We start from the raw sequence: 15,528 nt of genomic DNA, 5'->3' as shown, positions 1-15,528 counted from the left end.
TCAACAGCAGGATTTCAGGCACCTTTATTCATGGCAGGTATTTTTGGTCAGGGGAAACATTCCTGTTACTTAAGGAAGTCAACTGCTTACATCCCGACTGTCCACTTGCCATTTCCCAGGCTTGGAAGCATCTTGCACGCGGTTCCATCCAGCCCCTGAGTCCAGCTGGCTCTGGGCTTTCAGGGCCACACCTTGCGACCTACCAGCCCAGTGAGGGAGTTTCTGAGGCTCGGTGATGACAGTGAGGAATTCATTTTATCCTAGAAGAAATCGACTCCTCTGTGCTCCCCATATAATTTATAAATAGGACAAATTATTCCTTAATATTATTATATATTTGCAATTCAAACAATTAAGACTAGTGACATAGGAAACTTGAAAAAAAAATCATACTGTGTTGACTCCGGGTTTCCCTCTCCAAAGCACTGTTCCATTCCCCAACTTCTTCCATATTCTCTATACAAAATCATCCTGCTGCGACAGCTGCGTGGGTCTCCTTCCCATCAACACAGCCTTGGGGCTCAGCACTCCTGATACTGCAGGCTGAGCTGCAGGAGTTATTTTCCCTGTCTCCCATTATCAGTAATAAAGCCACTACTCTGCTCGAATTTAAGTAAGAAACAGTTTAAAGAAACTATTTCTTAAAAACTCAAGCCTACAACTAGTTATTTCGTAGGCACGGACTTAACATGGTCTGTTTTCCTTTTCTGTTTCTTTTCCCAGCCAGTAGCTCAAAAGATGGAGTAGCTTAGTTGTAAAGTCCTGCCAGATTTCCTATGGTAACTGCTGTAGATGGACAAGGTAGGGTCCTACTGAAGGTTCAAACCTCATGCAAAACTCTAACTGCTGAAAGCCTCATCACATCAGGCTACTCTGTCATTGTCCATATTTAAAAATTCTAACACTAAAGTGGCTGTGGTCACTCTTCGTTACTGTAGCATATGATCTCAAGGACTCAGGCATAAAATCATGGTTCCATTCCAAGTTTTGGCGACAGAGTAGTGCCAGATATTTCTGAATACACACTTTTAAATGTTTTTAACCACTTGGAAAGTATCACCAACACGCTATTTGGTGTTCACTCATTGGTCACTCTGAGAATCAAAGAACCTTAACTATAAATGCCTTACTTCACAAAATCTTATTATAACCAAGGATCTATCCTATGTCTAATAAAAAAATTACACAGCAACTTGTATCAAACAGCAACTACTACAAAGGGAATGATAGAAAAAAAGTGACTTCACAAAAATACACTAAAAAATTTGACAATTGTATGCAGGAACTGCCAACGTTTTAGTGTTTAATAGCACAGCTGACCAAGGTCCAAGATGTGAATTTACCATGTTCAGGAAACATGGGAGGCAGGGGAGGGAAATCACTCTATAAACTAACTCTATAGTATGTAGTAAGAAGAATGCACACTTTATAATATAAAACCTGTCTACACATAGTAGTTAGTTGCAAAAAGCCATCTGTCTTCTCCTGGCTTGTAAAAAGGGTGTTCCAGATTCCAGTGCAGATGGGCAACCTGTTGAAAAAGCAAAAGCCATCAACGTGCTATTCGTTCTGTAAGGACAAATAAAAATAATACATAGAATTAGCAACTAAAAACCCTTTCACAATCCTCATTTGAATTAAATGTATTTTCTCTGCACAATATCCTAGCAAAACTACAATGAAAATCTCTATTAAAAAGATTATTGTGAATTTGTTTTCCACTCCCACTCCTTTCCTTGCATTAGGCCCATCACTCGAGAAATTCTTCAATCTGTTCTCTTTCACTTGATGGGGCTTTTGAACACCGGACGATATGAGACCCAGAGAAGCTCCTAAGACTGGCAGGACATTGCCCAAGTCTATAAGGAATTAAGATGACAACCACGCAAAACAACTATGTGATTTACTAACATGGTGCATCAACCCAATCTACGGTTAAGATAACAGTAAATTTAAGTCTCTTACCTCCTAAACCTCTACTTATTTCCTTGGACTTCAAAGCAACCCGTACTTCATAGTTACCTATCAGTTGGTCCAGCCAGGACATGCTCAGAAAATAAAAAAGGAATTTGTTGTCTTTTACTGTGTATTTTGCTACCTAAACATTCACAGTAAACTTGATTTTTATAGGGAATTAAAATGCTAAAAATGGGATGGGAACAAAGGGAGTTCAAAAACGACTTGTGGGTTGCAATGAAGAAACTACCACACTCAGGAAAAGGCTTGTCATGAAGGAACCCACTATGGTGAGAACATGGCAGTCATCTGTGCGTCTAGCTATCTTGCTGTAACGGGTATTTCTGATTATTAGTCTCTCCTGATATCTGTAACCATGCAATGGAAAAACAAATCAGCTCTAGGGCGAAGGCTTAATGTGGCCACAACCTAGGTCATCTAAATCATAATCAGTCATTGTCCTGGCATTTACCTAGTGCAGGGGGTATTCCCAAGAGAATCCTTAGAACTTATGGCATTTATGAAGGTGGCAATGTGCGTATTCTCTTTAAAAAACAAAACAAAACAAAACAAACCATTGGAAAATCTGTCAGTGATAAGAATTATCAGGCCAACAAAATACACTTCTTTGTTTTGGCCATAATGATATAAACTCAGGGGTTATCTAATACTAACTAATGATCTTAACTAGAGATCTAGGTCTTATTGATAAAAAACAGGGAAAATAAATTCTTCACAAGGAATTAGTTTGGCATGAAAAATTCAAAGCCTGGAGTCCACAAGGGGAACAATACAAGGGACGCTTGCTAGATCCTGGCTGGGGACAGATTCAGAGAAAGTCCGACTACATCAAAATCACAGGGACATGCACCACACTTCTACTGTCCCTTGCTCCTCTCACCTTCAACTCTTCTGTGTAGCAGGGATCTTGTTTTCCCCGTCCAGCTCTTCCACCCCGGCCTGTGTCATGAGGTCTGCGATGTTTTTCTCCAGGTCATCAATGCGACTGCTCATGTCATCAAGTGGGGAAGTTAAAGACGGCACCAACAGCTTCCACTTCTTACCCCTCTCCTCCAGGGCCCTGCAGACTACAACCTTCAACACAGTGTCTTCATGAAAGTGGTTTTCCAATTTCCTTTGGATATTGTTAGAATCTGGCTCAGAGCACAGGAGTCCGGGGTGAGGCTCAAATCCCAGCCCTGCCCTTTACTAGTGATGGGACCTGGGCAAGTTCTTTCACTTTTCTAAGCTTCCTGGTTCCTCATCCGCTACACAAAGGTAACGCTACAATCTCTTCATCAGGTGATGGTGAGGATCACAGGAGAGATACACATGAAATGCTTCGCTCACAGTCAACAGTCAATCATACTAGGCAGCATTACCGGTAGACTGTAAGTTCCTCGCAGCCAGGGATCTAGCTCAGCTGTATCCCCAGCTCTTTGCACAGCACTTCTCAGGAAGTGTGCGTCTAAGCTCAGTTTAAAAAAAAAAAAAAATCTGGTAAATGACTAGTGGAAGTTGACCTGCAAACCACCCACTTATCGCCACCACCATCCGGAAACTGGGATCCAAAGGCTCATCAGAGACTGACTACAAATAAAGGATATTTCTTCCAATGATCTGGTCGGACATGGTCTGAAATTTATCTTGCATCTGTTGCAGAAGTGTCTGCACCTGTGAAACAACAAAACACAACAGCCCACGCTTACCCCGTGACACCTTCACGGGATCAGGATAGGAGCCCTGGTGCCACGGGGAGACCAGGATTCCGGGTTCCGGCCCCAATTCTCCGCAGCTCCGTGGCCTTCGATTTCCCTGTCCGGGTTTCAGTTTTCCCACCTGTCAAATTAGACTCGGGGGGCTGGTGACGCCCCCTCCCGTCTGGGCCCGCTGCGATTCCCAAGGCGTCGGGTCTTTTGGGGTGGGGCGCGCAGAGCAGAGTGGGTAAGGAGGGAGCTGCGGGGAGCCGGGGTCACCGAGACTGAGTGGGGCTGGGTGCGAGGGGCGGGTATGGCTGGGCACGTCAGCAGGAGCAGGGGCCTACAGCCAGCGGCCGGGGGGTCAAGGTGGCCAGGCCGCGAAGCCTCTAGAAACCTGGCTTCCAGAGACCTGCCCCGCGCGGCCGCGGAGAGGGCGCCTCGGTCCGCGGACTTCGCCGGCGCCCCCCGGGTATGCGGCGGCCTCGGGCACGCCACGCACAGCCGTCCCTTACCACCGAGGTGAGATCCTGCACGGTCTTGGGTTCTGTCTCTGCCATCTCCCCGGTTCCCAGCTTGGCGGTGCTGTCTCAGACGGTCACCTACACTTCCGTTTGTCCGCGCAGACGCCCCAGCAGCTGCTTCTCGCGACGTCAGAGGCCAACGGCGGGACGGCGGGGCGTTGTGGGAGCTGTAGTTCGCGCTTCCGTTCCGAGGCGTGGCCCCGCCCACCACTTCTCCGCCTCTACCACTAAGCTCCGCCCAGCCCCTCCCCTACCACGCCTCCCTCCTGGCCCCGCCCCGGGAGGATAAAGATGAAACTAACCTGCCGTGGGGCTAACGAACGGAGAAGTGGCCTTAGTCTCTTACCAGACCGTCGTTACAGGCCGCGCTGGCTTTCTCAGGGCGCCCGCGAGGTGCCAAGCCCACACGTGTGTCGCCGCCTGACCTCCAACAAAACCCCGCAAACCCCGAGAAGGGAGAAGGAGTCGGATCCCTTGGAGGGAAAACCGATGTCCCAGGGGGGAGGGGCGCGCCCACCACTCGCCCAGTGCCCAGCTACCAGACTGGTTGCGCCCTGGACACAGTGCTTTTCTTTCTCCCCACGATGGTCGAGTGGAGGTGCCGGCGTTGTGAGACAGGTTGATTTTCACTTTTAAGTGTAAGATACGTTCTGGATGGTGCAAAAATCCTAGATGACTTTTTACAAAGTCCTCACACGCTTGTGACCACCAAGACAAGAGACATGACCAGTTCGCTGGAAGCCCCTCCGCCCCTTTCCTATCACCCCCACCTACCCACCCACGAGGCCGACCACCGTCCTCTTATCACAGTCATTTCATTTTGCCAGCGGCTCAGCTTCATACAAGTGGAATCATACGAAAGCCCTCCTTAGAGCCTGGCTTCTTTCATTCAGCATGGTGTTCCATGGTGTTGGGTGGGGAAGGTTTCTGGCTTGGTCAAGGAGGGAGCAGTGTGCAGGGTTAGGAGACTGGATTTGCTATTTCCGGAGGGGGGCACTGCGGAGTTGGGACCTCAAGTTCCAGCCCGGCAGGTGGTCTTGGGATTGGGTCTTGTTGGCAAGGGGGTAGGAGAGCCCTAGGATGAAGACCTGGTGTGTTCCAGCAACGTTCACATTCCTTATCTCATTTAAGGACTGCATCTGGGGGTCAGTTCCAGCTTGGTTTTAGCTGCAGAGAGCCTGTAAGGGAAGAACCAGCATCTGTAACAAACCTGGGGGACCGGTCTCGGGGATATAAGACTCGAGTCTCTTCACCAGCCACTTACCTGCCTTCGCCCCTTACCTGCCTCCCTCCCTGCCCTCCTCCCGCCAGCCCCCAGGTTCCTTCCCTTGCCAAGGGGCAAAATATTTTATAATTGGGCTGTTGTTAACTGGTATTTAGTTAGCACTTTAACTGATGACTTAAAATAAACCACCCTCTGGTGTTTAAACTTAATTCTCAGAAGAACCCTGTGATAGAGTTATCACCATTTTATAATGTTGAGAAAACAGACACAAGAGGGACTAAGACTCTTAAATCAGGAGGTCAAATTAGGAAGAGACAGGACTTGAGCCCAGGACTTTCTGACTCTACCCTCTCCTTTTTCTATCGTTCTAGAATTCTCTGAGTTGTGTGAGTTTAGAGCAGGGTTATTCAACAGTGGCACTGTTGGCATTTTGGGTCAGGTCATTCTTTGCTGCGGTGGGGGTGAGAGGTGCCCTGTACACTGTGGGATGTCGAGCAGCTTCTCTGATTTCTACCCACTAGATGCTGGTAGCATATGCCACCACCCCCTTCCCCGTCGTGAAAACCAAATTTATCTCCAGACACTGCCGAGTGTCTCCTGGGGTGGGGGGATCACCCTCAGATGAGAAACGCTGACTTTAGAGGGATCTATAAACGTCGCCTAGAGTTCTGTTCACTTGTTCTGCAACCATGAATTTATTTTCGCTTGGACCATTTCTTGAGAATTTTCCTCGCTCTATGTTGACAATGAAGGTTGGTGTGTTAGTTTCCTAGGGCGGCTGTCACAATGTGCCACACACTGGGTGGCTTAAAACAACAGAAATGTATTCTCTCACAGCTCTGGAGGCCCGAAGTCTGAAGTCAAGGTGTCAGCAGGGTTGGTTCCTTCTGAGGGCTCTTGGGGGAGAATCTGTTCCATCTTCTCTCCCAGCTTCTGGTGCTGCTGGCAGTTCTTTGCTGGCACGTCTTCACATGGCCTTCCCTCTGTGTGTTTTCTCTCTTCTTCTCATAAGGACACCCGTCATATTAGATGAGGGGCCACCCTACTCCCGAGTGACATCATTTGAACTAATTACACAGGCAAAGACCCTGTTTCTAAACAAGGTCGCATTCTGAGGTACTAGGGGTTAAGATTTCAATGTGTCTTTTTGGGGGGGCACAATTCAACCCATAACAGTCGGTAAAGTTATACCACTTTACATTTGTATCCTACTTAGTATTTTATAAAGTGTTTACATAGAGCTCCAGAATCATTTAGCTCGTAAGTAGTCAAGGCTGGGTGAGATTGCAGGCCCTTTCACTTTGGACCCCAATCTCTGGGGCTCCCAGACTCAGCACAGAAGACTGGGTACCCACAACCCTGGATTTCTAGTCAGGTCTGGCATATGGCCATGAGCAACACAGAACATGAATTAGCACTTGGATCTGGTGTGTGTGTGTGTGTGTGTGTGTGTGTGTGTGTGTGTGTGTGTGTGTGTGTGTGTGTGTGTGTGTGTGTGTTTCTGCCAAGAGACTTAAGGCCTTTTTATCCTGATTGAAATTTTCTTTGCATAAATAGCAAGCTAACTTGAAACTTTTTTAGTGGAGGCTTTTTTTCTTTTGCACTTAAGCAGAAAGACAGCATATTTTCTGTGTGGAGACCAAGGTCTTTTAAACAGCTGCTTTATGCAAAAACTCCACTAATTTATCGTCATGGCTGATATACTTACTTTGCAGGGTTGACATACCGAACGTAACTGAATGTTGTTCTACTAACAAAACTACTGTATTACGTGTGAGGCACTAGCAGTTACCCTTTAGAACTTTGGTTCTGAACAATTTTTTTAACATCTTTACTGGAATATAATTGCTTTACAATGGTTAGCTTCTGCTGTATAACAAAGTGAACCAGCTATACGTATACATATATCCCCATATCCCCTCCCCCTCGAGGCTCCCTCCCACCCTCCCTATCCCACCCCTCTAGGTGGTCACGAAGCACCGAGCTGATCTCCCTGTGCTATGCGGCTGCTTCCCACTAGCTATCTATTTTACGTTTGGTAGTGTATATATGTCCATGCCACTCTCTCACTCGTCCCAGCTTACCCTTCGCCCTCCCCGTGTCCTCAGGTCCATTCTCTACGTCTGCATCTTTATTCCTGTCCTGCCCCTAGGTTCTTTAGAACTTTTTTTTTTTTTAGATGCCATATGTACCTGTTAGCATACGGTATCTGTTTTTCTCTTTCTTACTTCACTCTGTATGACAGTCTCTAGGTCCATGCACCTCAGTAGAAATAACTGTTTCGTTTCTTTTTATGGCTAATATTCCATTGTATGTATGTGCCACATCTTATCTATTCATCTGTCAAAAACCCTCATTTCGGGGCTTCCCTGGTAGCGCAGTGGTTGAGAGTCCGCCTGCCGATGCAGGGGACACGGGTTCGTGCCCCGATCCCGGAAGATCCCACATGCCGCGGAGCGGCTGGGCCCGCGAGCCATGGCCGCGGAGCCTGTGTGTCCGGAGCCTGTGCTCCGCAACGGGAGAGGCCACAGCAGTGAGAGGCCCGCGTACAGCAAAAAAAAAAAAAAAAAAAAAAAAACCCTCATTTCTGTTTAAGTGTCATAGTTGTGACAACTATGGGAGAGGGATGTCCTTAAGTCATGAGTATGCTCTTGTAGGATGAGTTTAGAAAATTCTGCCCTAAGAGAAGGCAGGGAAGCAGAGGGTAAAGAAGTAGTGCTTGCTTTAAAATAGTACATCGTTACACACTTCGGGAAATGCTGCTGAATCAGAGTAACGAGCCTCTTCTCCTTGGGGATAAATCTCAGACAGGAATTTCTTCAGGTACCGGATACCCGTTTTATATAGAACAATCCATCAGGGCACCAATAATCCTCGGCAGGGAAGATGCTGCCTTGCTGGTGTGAGGAGGGTCAGGGCAGGGATTCAGGATCCACTCTCGGTGAGGAGCAAAGGTAGGGCTTTGTTATCGAGAGAAAAGTCTAGTTCCAGCACATTTTATTTAGAAATGCCTTCACCCCAGTACCAGTCCTCCTGGCTTGGATTCCCTTGTGACATCAAGTTTTGCTAGAATCCCTGGCATGCACCCTGGGTAGAGCCACTTGGGACTTTGACTTGGGAGGATCTCTTGGAGGCTGTGTTTACAAAAGAACAGAAAACTGCTTTCATGGGGAAGAATGGTGTCACCGGTGGCGTTCTGATCCATCTTGAATCGCTTTGTTTTGCTTCTGAAGTGTTGGTTTATGTTTCTCATGTTCATTGTGGCAATTTTCCAAATTAGTGTCACCATGATTGGATGACAAAGAATCAACTTCCTGGAGACAGAATGCCCAGGGAGGAAGGAAATGTTTCTTAGAGACTCTGACTTGCAAGTTTGGTTATGGTTTGCTTCGCTGATCCCGTCATTATCCAATTGTTTTGTCATCATCAATTTCATGTATTGTGTGTGATGATACAAACTCTGTTCCGTTGACTCCTGGTGACATATGTGTGGTGCTGGCTTAGGATAAGTAGGAAAAGTATTGGTGTTGGAGTCCTACATACCACTTACTAGGAGTGAGACGTGGTATAAGATAGTTTTAACTTTTGTGAACCTCGTTTTCTCATCTGTACAGTGGAGATAATCTGTTTCAACAGTCCATGAATTATATAAATTATATATATAGTTATATGTTACATATAAAATGTATAATATGTAAATACACATACATCAGTGTGTAAAAAGCTCGCCCATAGGAGGCACTTATAAAGTATTAGCATCCTTCCCTTCCTCTTTTTTGTTAAGGATCTTAATTAAGTAAACTTCTTGATGTCTATCTATCCTGTATCTATTTCTCTCTCTATTTCATTCTGTATCTCTCTCTGTCTGTGTATCTTTCTATGTATTATTTATCTATCTAGCAATCATCTATATGCTTTTTCCAAGTCAGAAGGATTTGACGGTTATGAAAGAAGAAAAGAGTTAGTTATTAGGCAGGCAGCACTTAGTTTTACTTTTTGTCTTTAAATATTATAGGCCAACCAGAGCACCATTTGAAAAAATACACCTTTGCTTTGTCACTGTGTTTAAACTGTACTAAAGCTGGTCTAAGACCAGGTACACACATTAAAAATCCCAGTCACCTTTATTTGACTATTTCACAAACAAGTTACAAATTTCATGGTAACTACAAAGTAAATCAAATGTTAATTTACAGCCCAGAAACTATAAGCAATTCAGTAACTAGGGCCCAAAAGTACTGTATCCAAAATAGAATGAAAAAATTTTTAAACTTTTATCCTTTTTGAGCATTTATGAAAAAATTTTTTTTAATTTCTGAAAATTTGTATCTTGGGGGAATAAATAATATTTAACATGAGAACAGTGTTGATATGTGCATGACAACACAAAAACTTTTTCATATAGCCTTCATTTTCAATTCTTTAATAATGACTGAATGCTGAATGACTTTATTTTCTAAAGGAAAGACTTTAAAAAAATAGCAGAAAATGGACATTTTCAGCATATACTTCTTACAGGGCTTCTCTGAACCACTTTCTCAAAGGTTTCGTAGCTTCATAGTGATAATTACTGTGGTTTTACTACACCCGTTGCTTCTCACAGTATCCCTACCGACCAACAAGCACTTGGGACCAAACAAAATTTCAAAGGCGTATCAAGCTCAGCAACCCTCCAACGATTAACGTTCTGATAGTGCTGCAGCGTGAGTAATAGGAAGAGGCTTTTCTGTCTCCCGAATTTGATGAATATCTAAATGACTTCTGCTTAAATCACAGACTTATTCTTAATTTATAGAATTAAAGTTCTTATCTGAAATCCTTGTTCACACATTCAGTCCCACCATTTTTTTGTCTCTACATATTTCATATATGCTTTTCTAGAAACATAGTCAAAACTAGAGAATTTTTCCAGTAGTGGGCTATTCCATTAGCAGTAGGAAATACAATAAAGGTAACACATTATACATAGCAAAAGGATTGTTAATTGCCTTAGATGAACCATTATGAAAGCAGTTTATCATCGCATTATGAGCGGTTCCAAATCTCAACAGCCAGATAAGGACAGAAGGTGGGATGTATCATCTTGGTGAAAGGCGGGGCCAGATCATTATTATATTATTACTATTACTATTCTTTAGTAGTTAAATGGAAAAGGAAGTTCAGTCTTTCTCACGGCTCACCTTTCTCTTGGTGTGATTTTTTTCTCCTTGGTGTGATTTATCTGTTGACTCCTGCTTAAGTCAACTACATGTGAATAGGTTAATATGCTCCATCTTCAAAATCAGAAACTGCTTGGAGATCCTTCAGAATTTGTCTGTAGCTAAGCACAGAACAAGCTCTTGAAGACCCCGCGTGACTTTCTCCCTTAGCTTTCCCTCCGCTCAGTTGGTTGGGTAGTGACCGGCTACTTGGGAGGACAGGAGTTAGCTTTTGGATAACTGAGATCTCTGATTCATCTGGTAGACTCCCCTCCTGGACCTGACAAGCCATAGAAGGGAAGGGAGGAAATACTTAAGAAAATGATATCTTGTACAGGAAAAATTTCTAAGGTTCCAATATTAAGTTAGAATAGTGTTAATAAAGTTCTTAGAACTAAGAAGTAGTAGAAGGTCTGTTTAGTTGGTCTGGATAGATAGTGATGCTAATTGAGGCTTCAGACCAGGGCTTTCTGGTCTGAAGTAGACACTGTGTCTGAGAGTTGGGGGTGGCACGGGATATAGTGGGGACAGCATGAGCCCTGGAGCCACGTGGCCTGGCTTCCGGTTCTGAAGACCACTTACCTTGGGCAAGCTGTTTGATTTTCCTGAGCCTCAGCTTTATGTGTAAGTTGGGGAAGATAATGGCACTGCCTCACACGGCTGTGGTAAGGATTCAACGAGTTAGTAAGTATAAAGGATTTTATAGTGTGGGCACATAATCAGTAATCAATACATGTAAACTATTATTATTAATTGCATTTTTGTACCCTGTTCACACACACCAGGACAACTGTAGACCCTTTTCTTCAGAATCACCTGGAGAGCTTGTGTACAGGTAGAATTGCACTAAACCCAGCATCAAACATGGTGTTGGTAACAATTTCTTAGTTGCCAATCTTAAGATCAATGTATTCATTTTCGATAAAATGCAATCTGAGCGACTTCGAGAGTTCCATGGTAGATGGTTATTCCATTTATCGGACTGCTTAAAATGTCCTTTTGAAAATCTGGAATGAGTCACCAAAATTTCTAAAAATGTTCTTTAAGAATCAAAGTCTTATTTGATACCAGGTGATACTTACCATGAAACGTAGCTGGATTTATTTTGTTATGATGTTCAGATCTGCAGGTGTTGCTGGAGTCTCAGGGCAGGTGCATCTGCCTGAAATGATGTCCACTTGGAGAGAACTGGCAGCAGTGAAGGTAACTTTTATAGAAATTAGAAAATGTTCACATGTGCTTATTAAAACAAATCATCTGAAATACTATGTCAAATGGGGAGAAAATGTAATTTTTAATTAGCTAAGGTGATTAATACACTAATAAAAAGAAGGTGTGACTGTTCATTCAATGAAACTAAAATCCTCAATCTTGTGCTCAGTAATGGGAAAGCAGTTTCTGGCTCTTTTTTTTTTTTTCAATAACCTGGACTAAAATAAAATGCAGTGGTAATTGTGAAATAATGTTTCTACCTTTGGTTTCAGTAAACAATGTAAATGTATTCTAGCTAGTTAAAAACACCCTATGATTCAGGAAACGCTACCACTTTGGCTTCTAGGAATTGGGCTATTTTGTTGTTGTTGAAGGGATTAGAAAGAACAACATGATAGAAATATCTTGTCCTGATAAGAACTCTGGGGACAGGGAATATACTTAAATAGGGGATAATTAAGGCACATCCTGCTTGTTGATGAAGTGTGCCCTATACTCTTGATTTCTCTGTGTTCTCAGCTAAGTTGAGCTACCAGCTTGATTGGTAAAGTGCAGGAGAGCCTGTGGGCTTGAAAGAAAAAGGCGAATCTTACACTTGCATACTTGAGTGGATGGGTCACTCGAGGTCTGTATTCCTCCCCACGGAGGGCCCCGGCTCATGGAAGAGGGCGAGATTTCTCATGCTTAGTTAGCTAGCCTTTGAGCCAGGCTGCCGTCTGAGGGTGTTCCCAGGTGTGTTCCAGGTTGAGCCCTCCCCCCGCCTTACGGGAAGAGGGGAGCGAGGTCCACCAGGGAGACACAAGGCTGCGTCCTGTGAAGCCAGAAGACGAAATCTGGTAAAGTGTGACTGTGCAGGCTTGGACCCCCTGCCCCCGAGCCTGCTCTGTGCACTGGTGGGGGCTTCTGGCTTTACAGACTTACCCACTTAACAGGAGACGTCAGGGGACCCAAACGGCCAGCCAAAAAGGTGACCTTGCACTAGGCCAGACCCAGCAACAGTGACATCAGACACAACATAGAAATCAGAGAAAAGCTACTGTCCAGCAGTTTTAACCACCAACACCCATTTATTTTAATGAAAAAAAGTCTCTGCATTCTATATGCTCCAAAAAGATTTACTATCAAAACAAATACAATATATATGGAACTCTATCTGCATAATTTCACTACAATAAAGACAACATATGACTTCTAGTTCCTACAGAAGGTGAACTGAAAAGCACAAGTGCAAACAGAGATTGCATAAGAAAGCGTGTGCGCGCGTGTGGTTAAAACCTTTAGTAAGCAACTGCATTAAAATATGCTAAGACACTTACCTGACCCTAGGTCATGGCGAGCTCTAAGAAAAAGCCACAGGCTGTCACTAGTTTTATCTGCTAGAAAAATTTGGTGTGAGCTTTGATGGTTCAGTTACAGTTTATCAACAAGAAAATAATCTCAGTACAAGCACTAATCTCCTTACTTTTACATGCTCACAGAATAAGTCAATTACTTTTCATACATAATGAACATCTTTTATTTTCAGGTTTGCAAACGACGGTCGTCGATTCACACAAAAGGATACTTTTAAAACTACCTGTATTTACTCTATTGTATGCATGTATGTATGAAACGAACGGTGTGTATGTGCATAAATGTTTGTCTGTACATGTGGGCAGATATATGTATACACGTGGTACCTGATGACCTCTTCGGATGCATGTATGACCTCCACGATGACACTGGCTGTTGTACACATGCCGGGGAGGGCGAGATTCTCTGTCATGACCCGGGCCCCCAGAAGACCCACTGGGAATGTGGGTTCTGGACGGCTACCACCGCGGGTGCAGAGACGCCCGTGCGTGTGATGGTGAAACGTCCGGCTCTGCTCCTCACCTCTCTCGCTCGGGCTCATCACCACACAGGATGGCAGTGAAAACTGCTCGTCGTCCTCACTCTAAAGAGAAAGGGCTCTGTCTCTGCTCTCCCCCTCTGCGGACCGGCCTGGCTGGTGGGCTGGTGGAGAGGCGGCAGCTCTGTGGTCCGCCCTAGTGCTGAACCTGATGCTGAGGCCCTGGTGGGGTCGGCTGCTATAGCTTCCACCCCTGCTTTGCTCAGCCTCTCAAGGAAGGGTGACATACCAAAACCAAGCTTCTCCTGTAGAGTCTGTCTCTATAAATACTGGGTATATACACGTATAGATACACATACATATACAAATACTAACCCACAGACCAAACTGGATGTGTGGAGTGCTGACTAGCAACATGGCAACACATCAGGAAGAGTTGTCACTGTTCCTCCTCCCAGAAGGTCAAGTTCTATGCCATGATCTTTAAACACTCAGGGAAAATTCAGAGGATTCCATTAATTAAAGGAGAAAGGGAGATGCTGTCAAAATGGTGAAGTACAGACTAAGTGAAAATTGCAAAGAAAACAAAAATCTGGAACAATTGAGGCCTAGTTGTGAAGTTTGAGAGCTGTAAACTGCAATCTTCAGATCTGGATTTTTTTTGTCTTTTTTTCCTGTTGCTATGGAAACTTGGTAGTCAAGCTTCAGATGTCAGGAGTTCTCACAGACCTGAATGGAAAAGATTCAGAGTCAAGTCAAGAAATATAACAACTCTACTCAAAACATTTTAGCTAAATACTAGATACATGACTGACAAGCTATAATAAATGCATTTATAAATATTGCACTACCTTGGGGAAGTTTTTTTTTTCCCCCTAAGCATAACGTTTGAAGAGAGAATGAATTGTTCCACTGGTTTATGTCTTAAAAAGCTGGACTCCTCTGAAAACGCGAACGCCAGACACCTCACCTCAGACCAGCCGCAGCCACTACTGCTGCTTCACTGAGCCCTACCTCCTGCAGGCAGCCCAGAGCCTATTTTATAGACAAGCCTACTTGGTAGCTTAGAAATTGACGATCATCCCGATATTTTTTTTTTGGTCACACGGAAGAACAAGATAGTTAGTGGTGGTTCTCCACAGATGGTGTATAAATTTCTGATGCTTGCTGTAACAAATGACCACAAACTCAGTGGCTTAAAACCACACAAATTTATTCTCTTACACTCTGGAGGTCAGAATTCTTATGGGGCTAAAGTCAAGGTGCTGGTAGAGCTGTGTTCCTTTTGGAGGCTCTGAGAAGGTAGCCACCCCTTCCCTTTCCAGCTCCCAGAGGCCACCTGGGTTTGGTTGTGGCCCCTTCCTACATCTTTGTGGCCTGCATCAAAGTTTACTGAGGTTGCCAGACTGTGCTTATTCTCTAGGTTTTACACCAGCTGAGGGACTTCTACTCTGCCTGATGATAGTATGAATGGAAATAGCTCGGTTCTCTGCCATTTTTGCTTAATTATTATTATATCTTGGAAATGTACAGGGAAATGGTACCACTAAGAACTCGTGTTACAAAGAAAGAAAAATGTATAAAAGGTCAACCCACAATGCAAGTATAGTTTATTCTGGAATGAACTGAATGCTGGAATATAATGGGTTATTCTGTAAAGCTTAGGGCTTTTCATTCTAAATCTGTTAGAGCAGCGGTCCCCAGCCTTTTTGGCACCAGGGACCAGTTTCGTGGAAGACCATTTTTCCACAGACTGGGGGCCGGGGGCGACGGTTCAGGCAGTAACGTGAGCGATGGGGAGCCGCAGATGAAGCTTCGCCCGCCCGCCCGCCGCTCACATCCTGTCTTGCAGCCCGATTCCTAACAGGCCCCGGACCGGTGCTGG

At 44.5% G+C, this 15,528-nt stretch overlaps 2 protein-coding genes across 2 annotated transcripts in view; both read right to left on the bottom strand.

Annotated features, from left to right (window-relative positions):
* Positions 1–1,272: 1,272 nt before the first annotated feature.
* Positions 1,273–4,291, bottom strand: HSBP1 (heat shock factor binding protein 1). Its single transcript, XM_060085109.1, has 4 exons — positions 4,169–4,291; positions 3,564–3,630; positions 2,858–2,978; positions 1,273–1,531 (listed from the first exon to the last, which is right to left on the bottom strand). Exons 1-3 carry the CDS (start codon positions 4,211–4,213, stop codon positions 2,860–2,862), a joined length of 231 nt encoding a protein of 76 aa, XP_059941092.1. The 5' UTR covers positions 4,214–4,291; the 3' UTR covers positions 1,273–1,531; positions 2,858–2,859.
* An 8,568-nt stretch (positions 4,292–12,859) lies between these two features.
* The window catches only part of CDH13 (cadherin 13), a 1,057,374-nt gene continuing 1,054,705 nt past the window's right edge, over positions 12,860–15,528 (bottom strand). Inside the window, exon 14 of the mRNA XM_060083563.1 lies at positions 12,860–14,372. Within this exon, the coding sequence (XP_059939546.1) occupies positions 14,365–14,372 (8 nt within the window). The 3' untranslated portion in view covers positions 12,860–14,364. The remainder of the gene's footprint in view (positions 14,373–15,528) is intronic.

The sequence above is a fragment of the Mesoplodon densirostris genome, chromosome 19 (genome assembly GCF_025265405.1).
Source record: "Mesoplodon densirostris isolate mMesDen1 chromosome 19, mMesDen1 primary haplotype, whole genome shotgun sequence".
Classification (NCBI taxonomy): domain Eukaryota; kingdom Metazoa; phylum Chordata; class Mammalia; order Artiodactyla; family Ziphiidae; genus Mesoplodon; species Mesoplodon densirostris.
Note: the sequence above shows the minus strand (reverse complement) of the source record. Positions and strands in the feature narration are given on the sequence as shown.

Excerpts from the sequence above, each read along its gene's own strand:
- HSBP1 (XM_060085109.1), bottom strand. The coding sequence starts at position 4,213 with ATGGCAGAGACAGAACCCAAGACCGTGCAGGATCTCACCTCGGTG. Across the intron at positions 3,631-4,168 it reads TGCAGGATCTCACCTCGGTG|GTGCAGACACTTCTGCAACA; the intron begins GTAAGGGACGGC and ends GTTGTTTCACAG. Across the intron at positions 2,979-3,563 it reads CGACCAGATCATTGGAAGAA|TTGATGACATGAGCAGTCGC; the intron begins ATATCCTTTATT and ends TAACTTCCCCAC.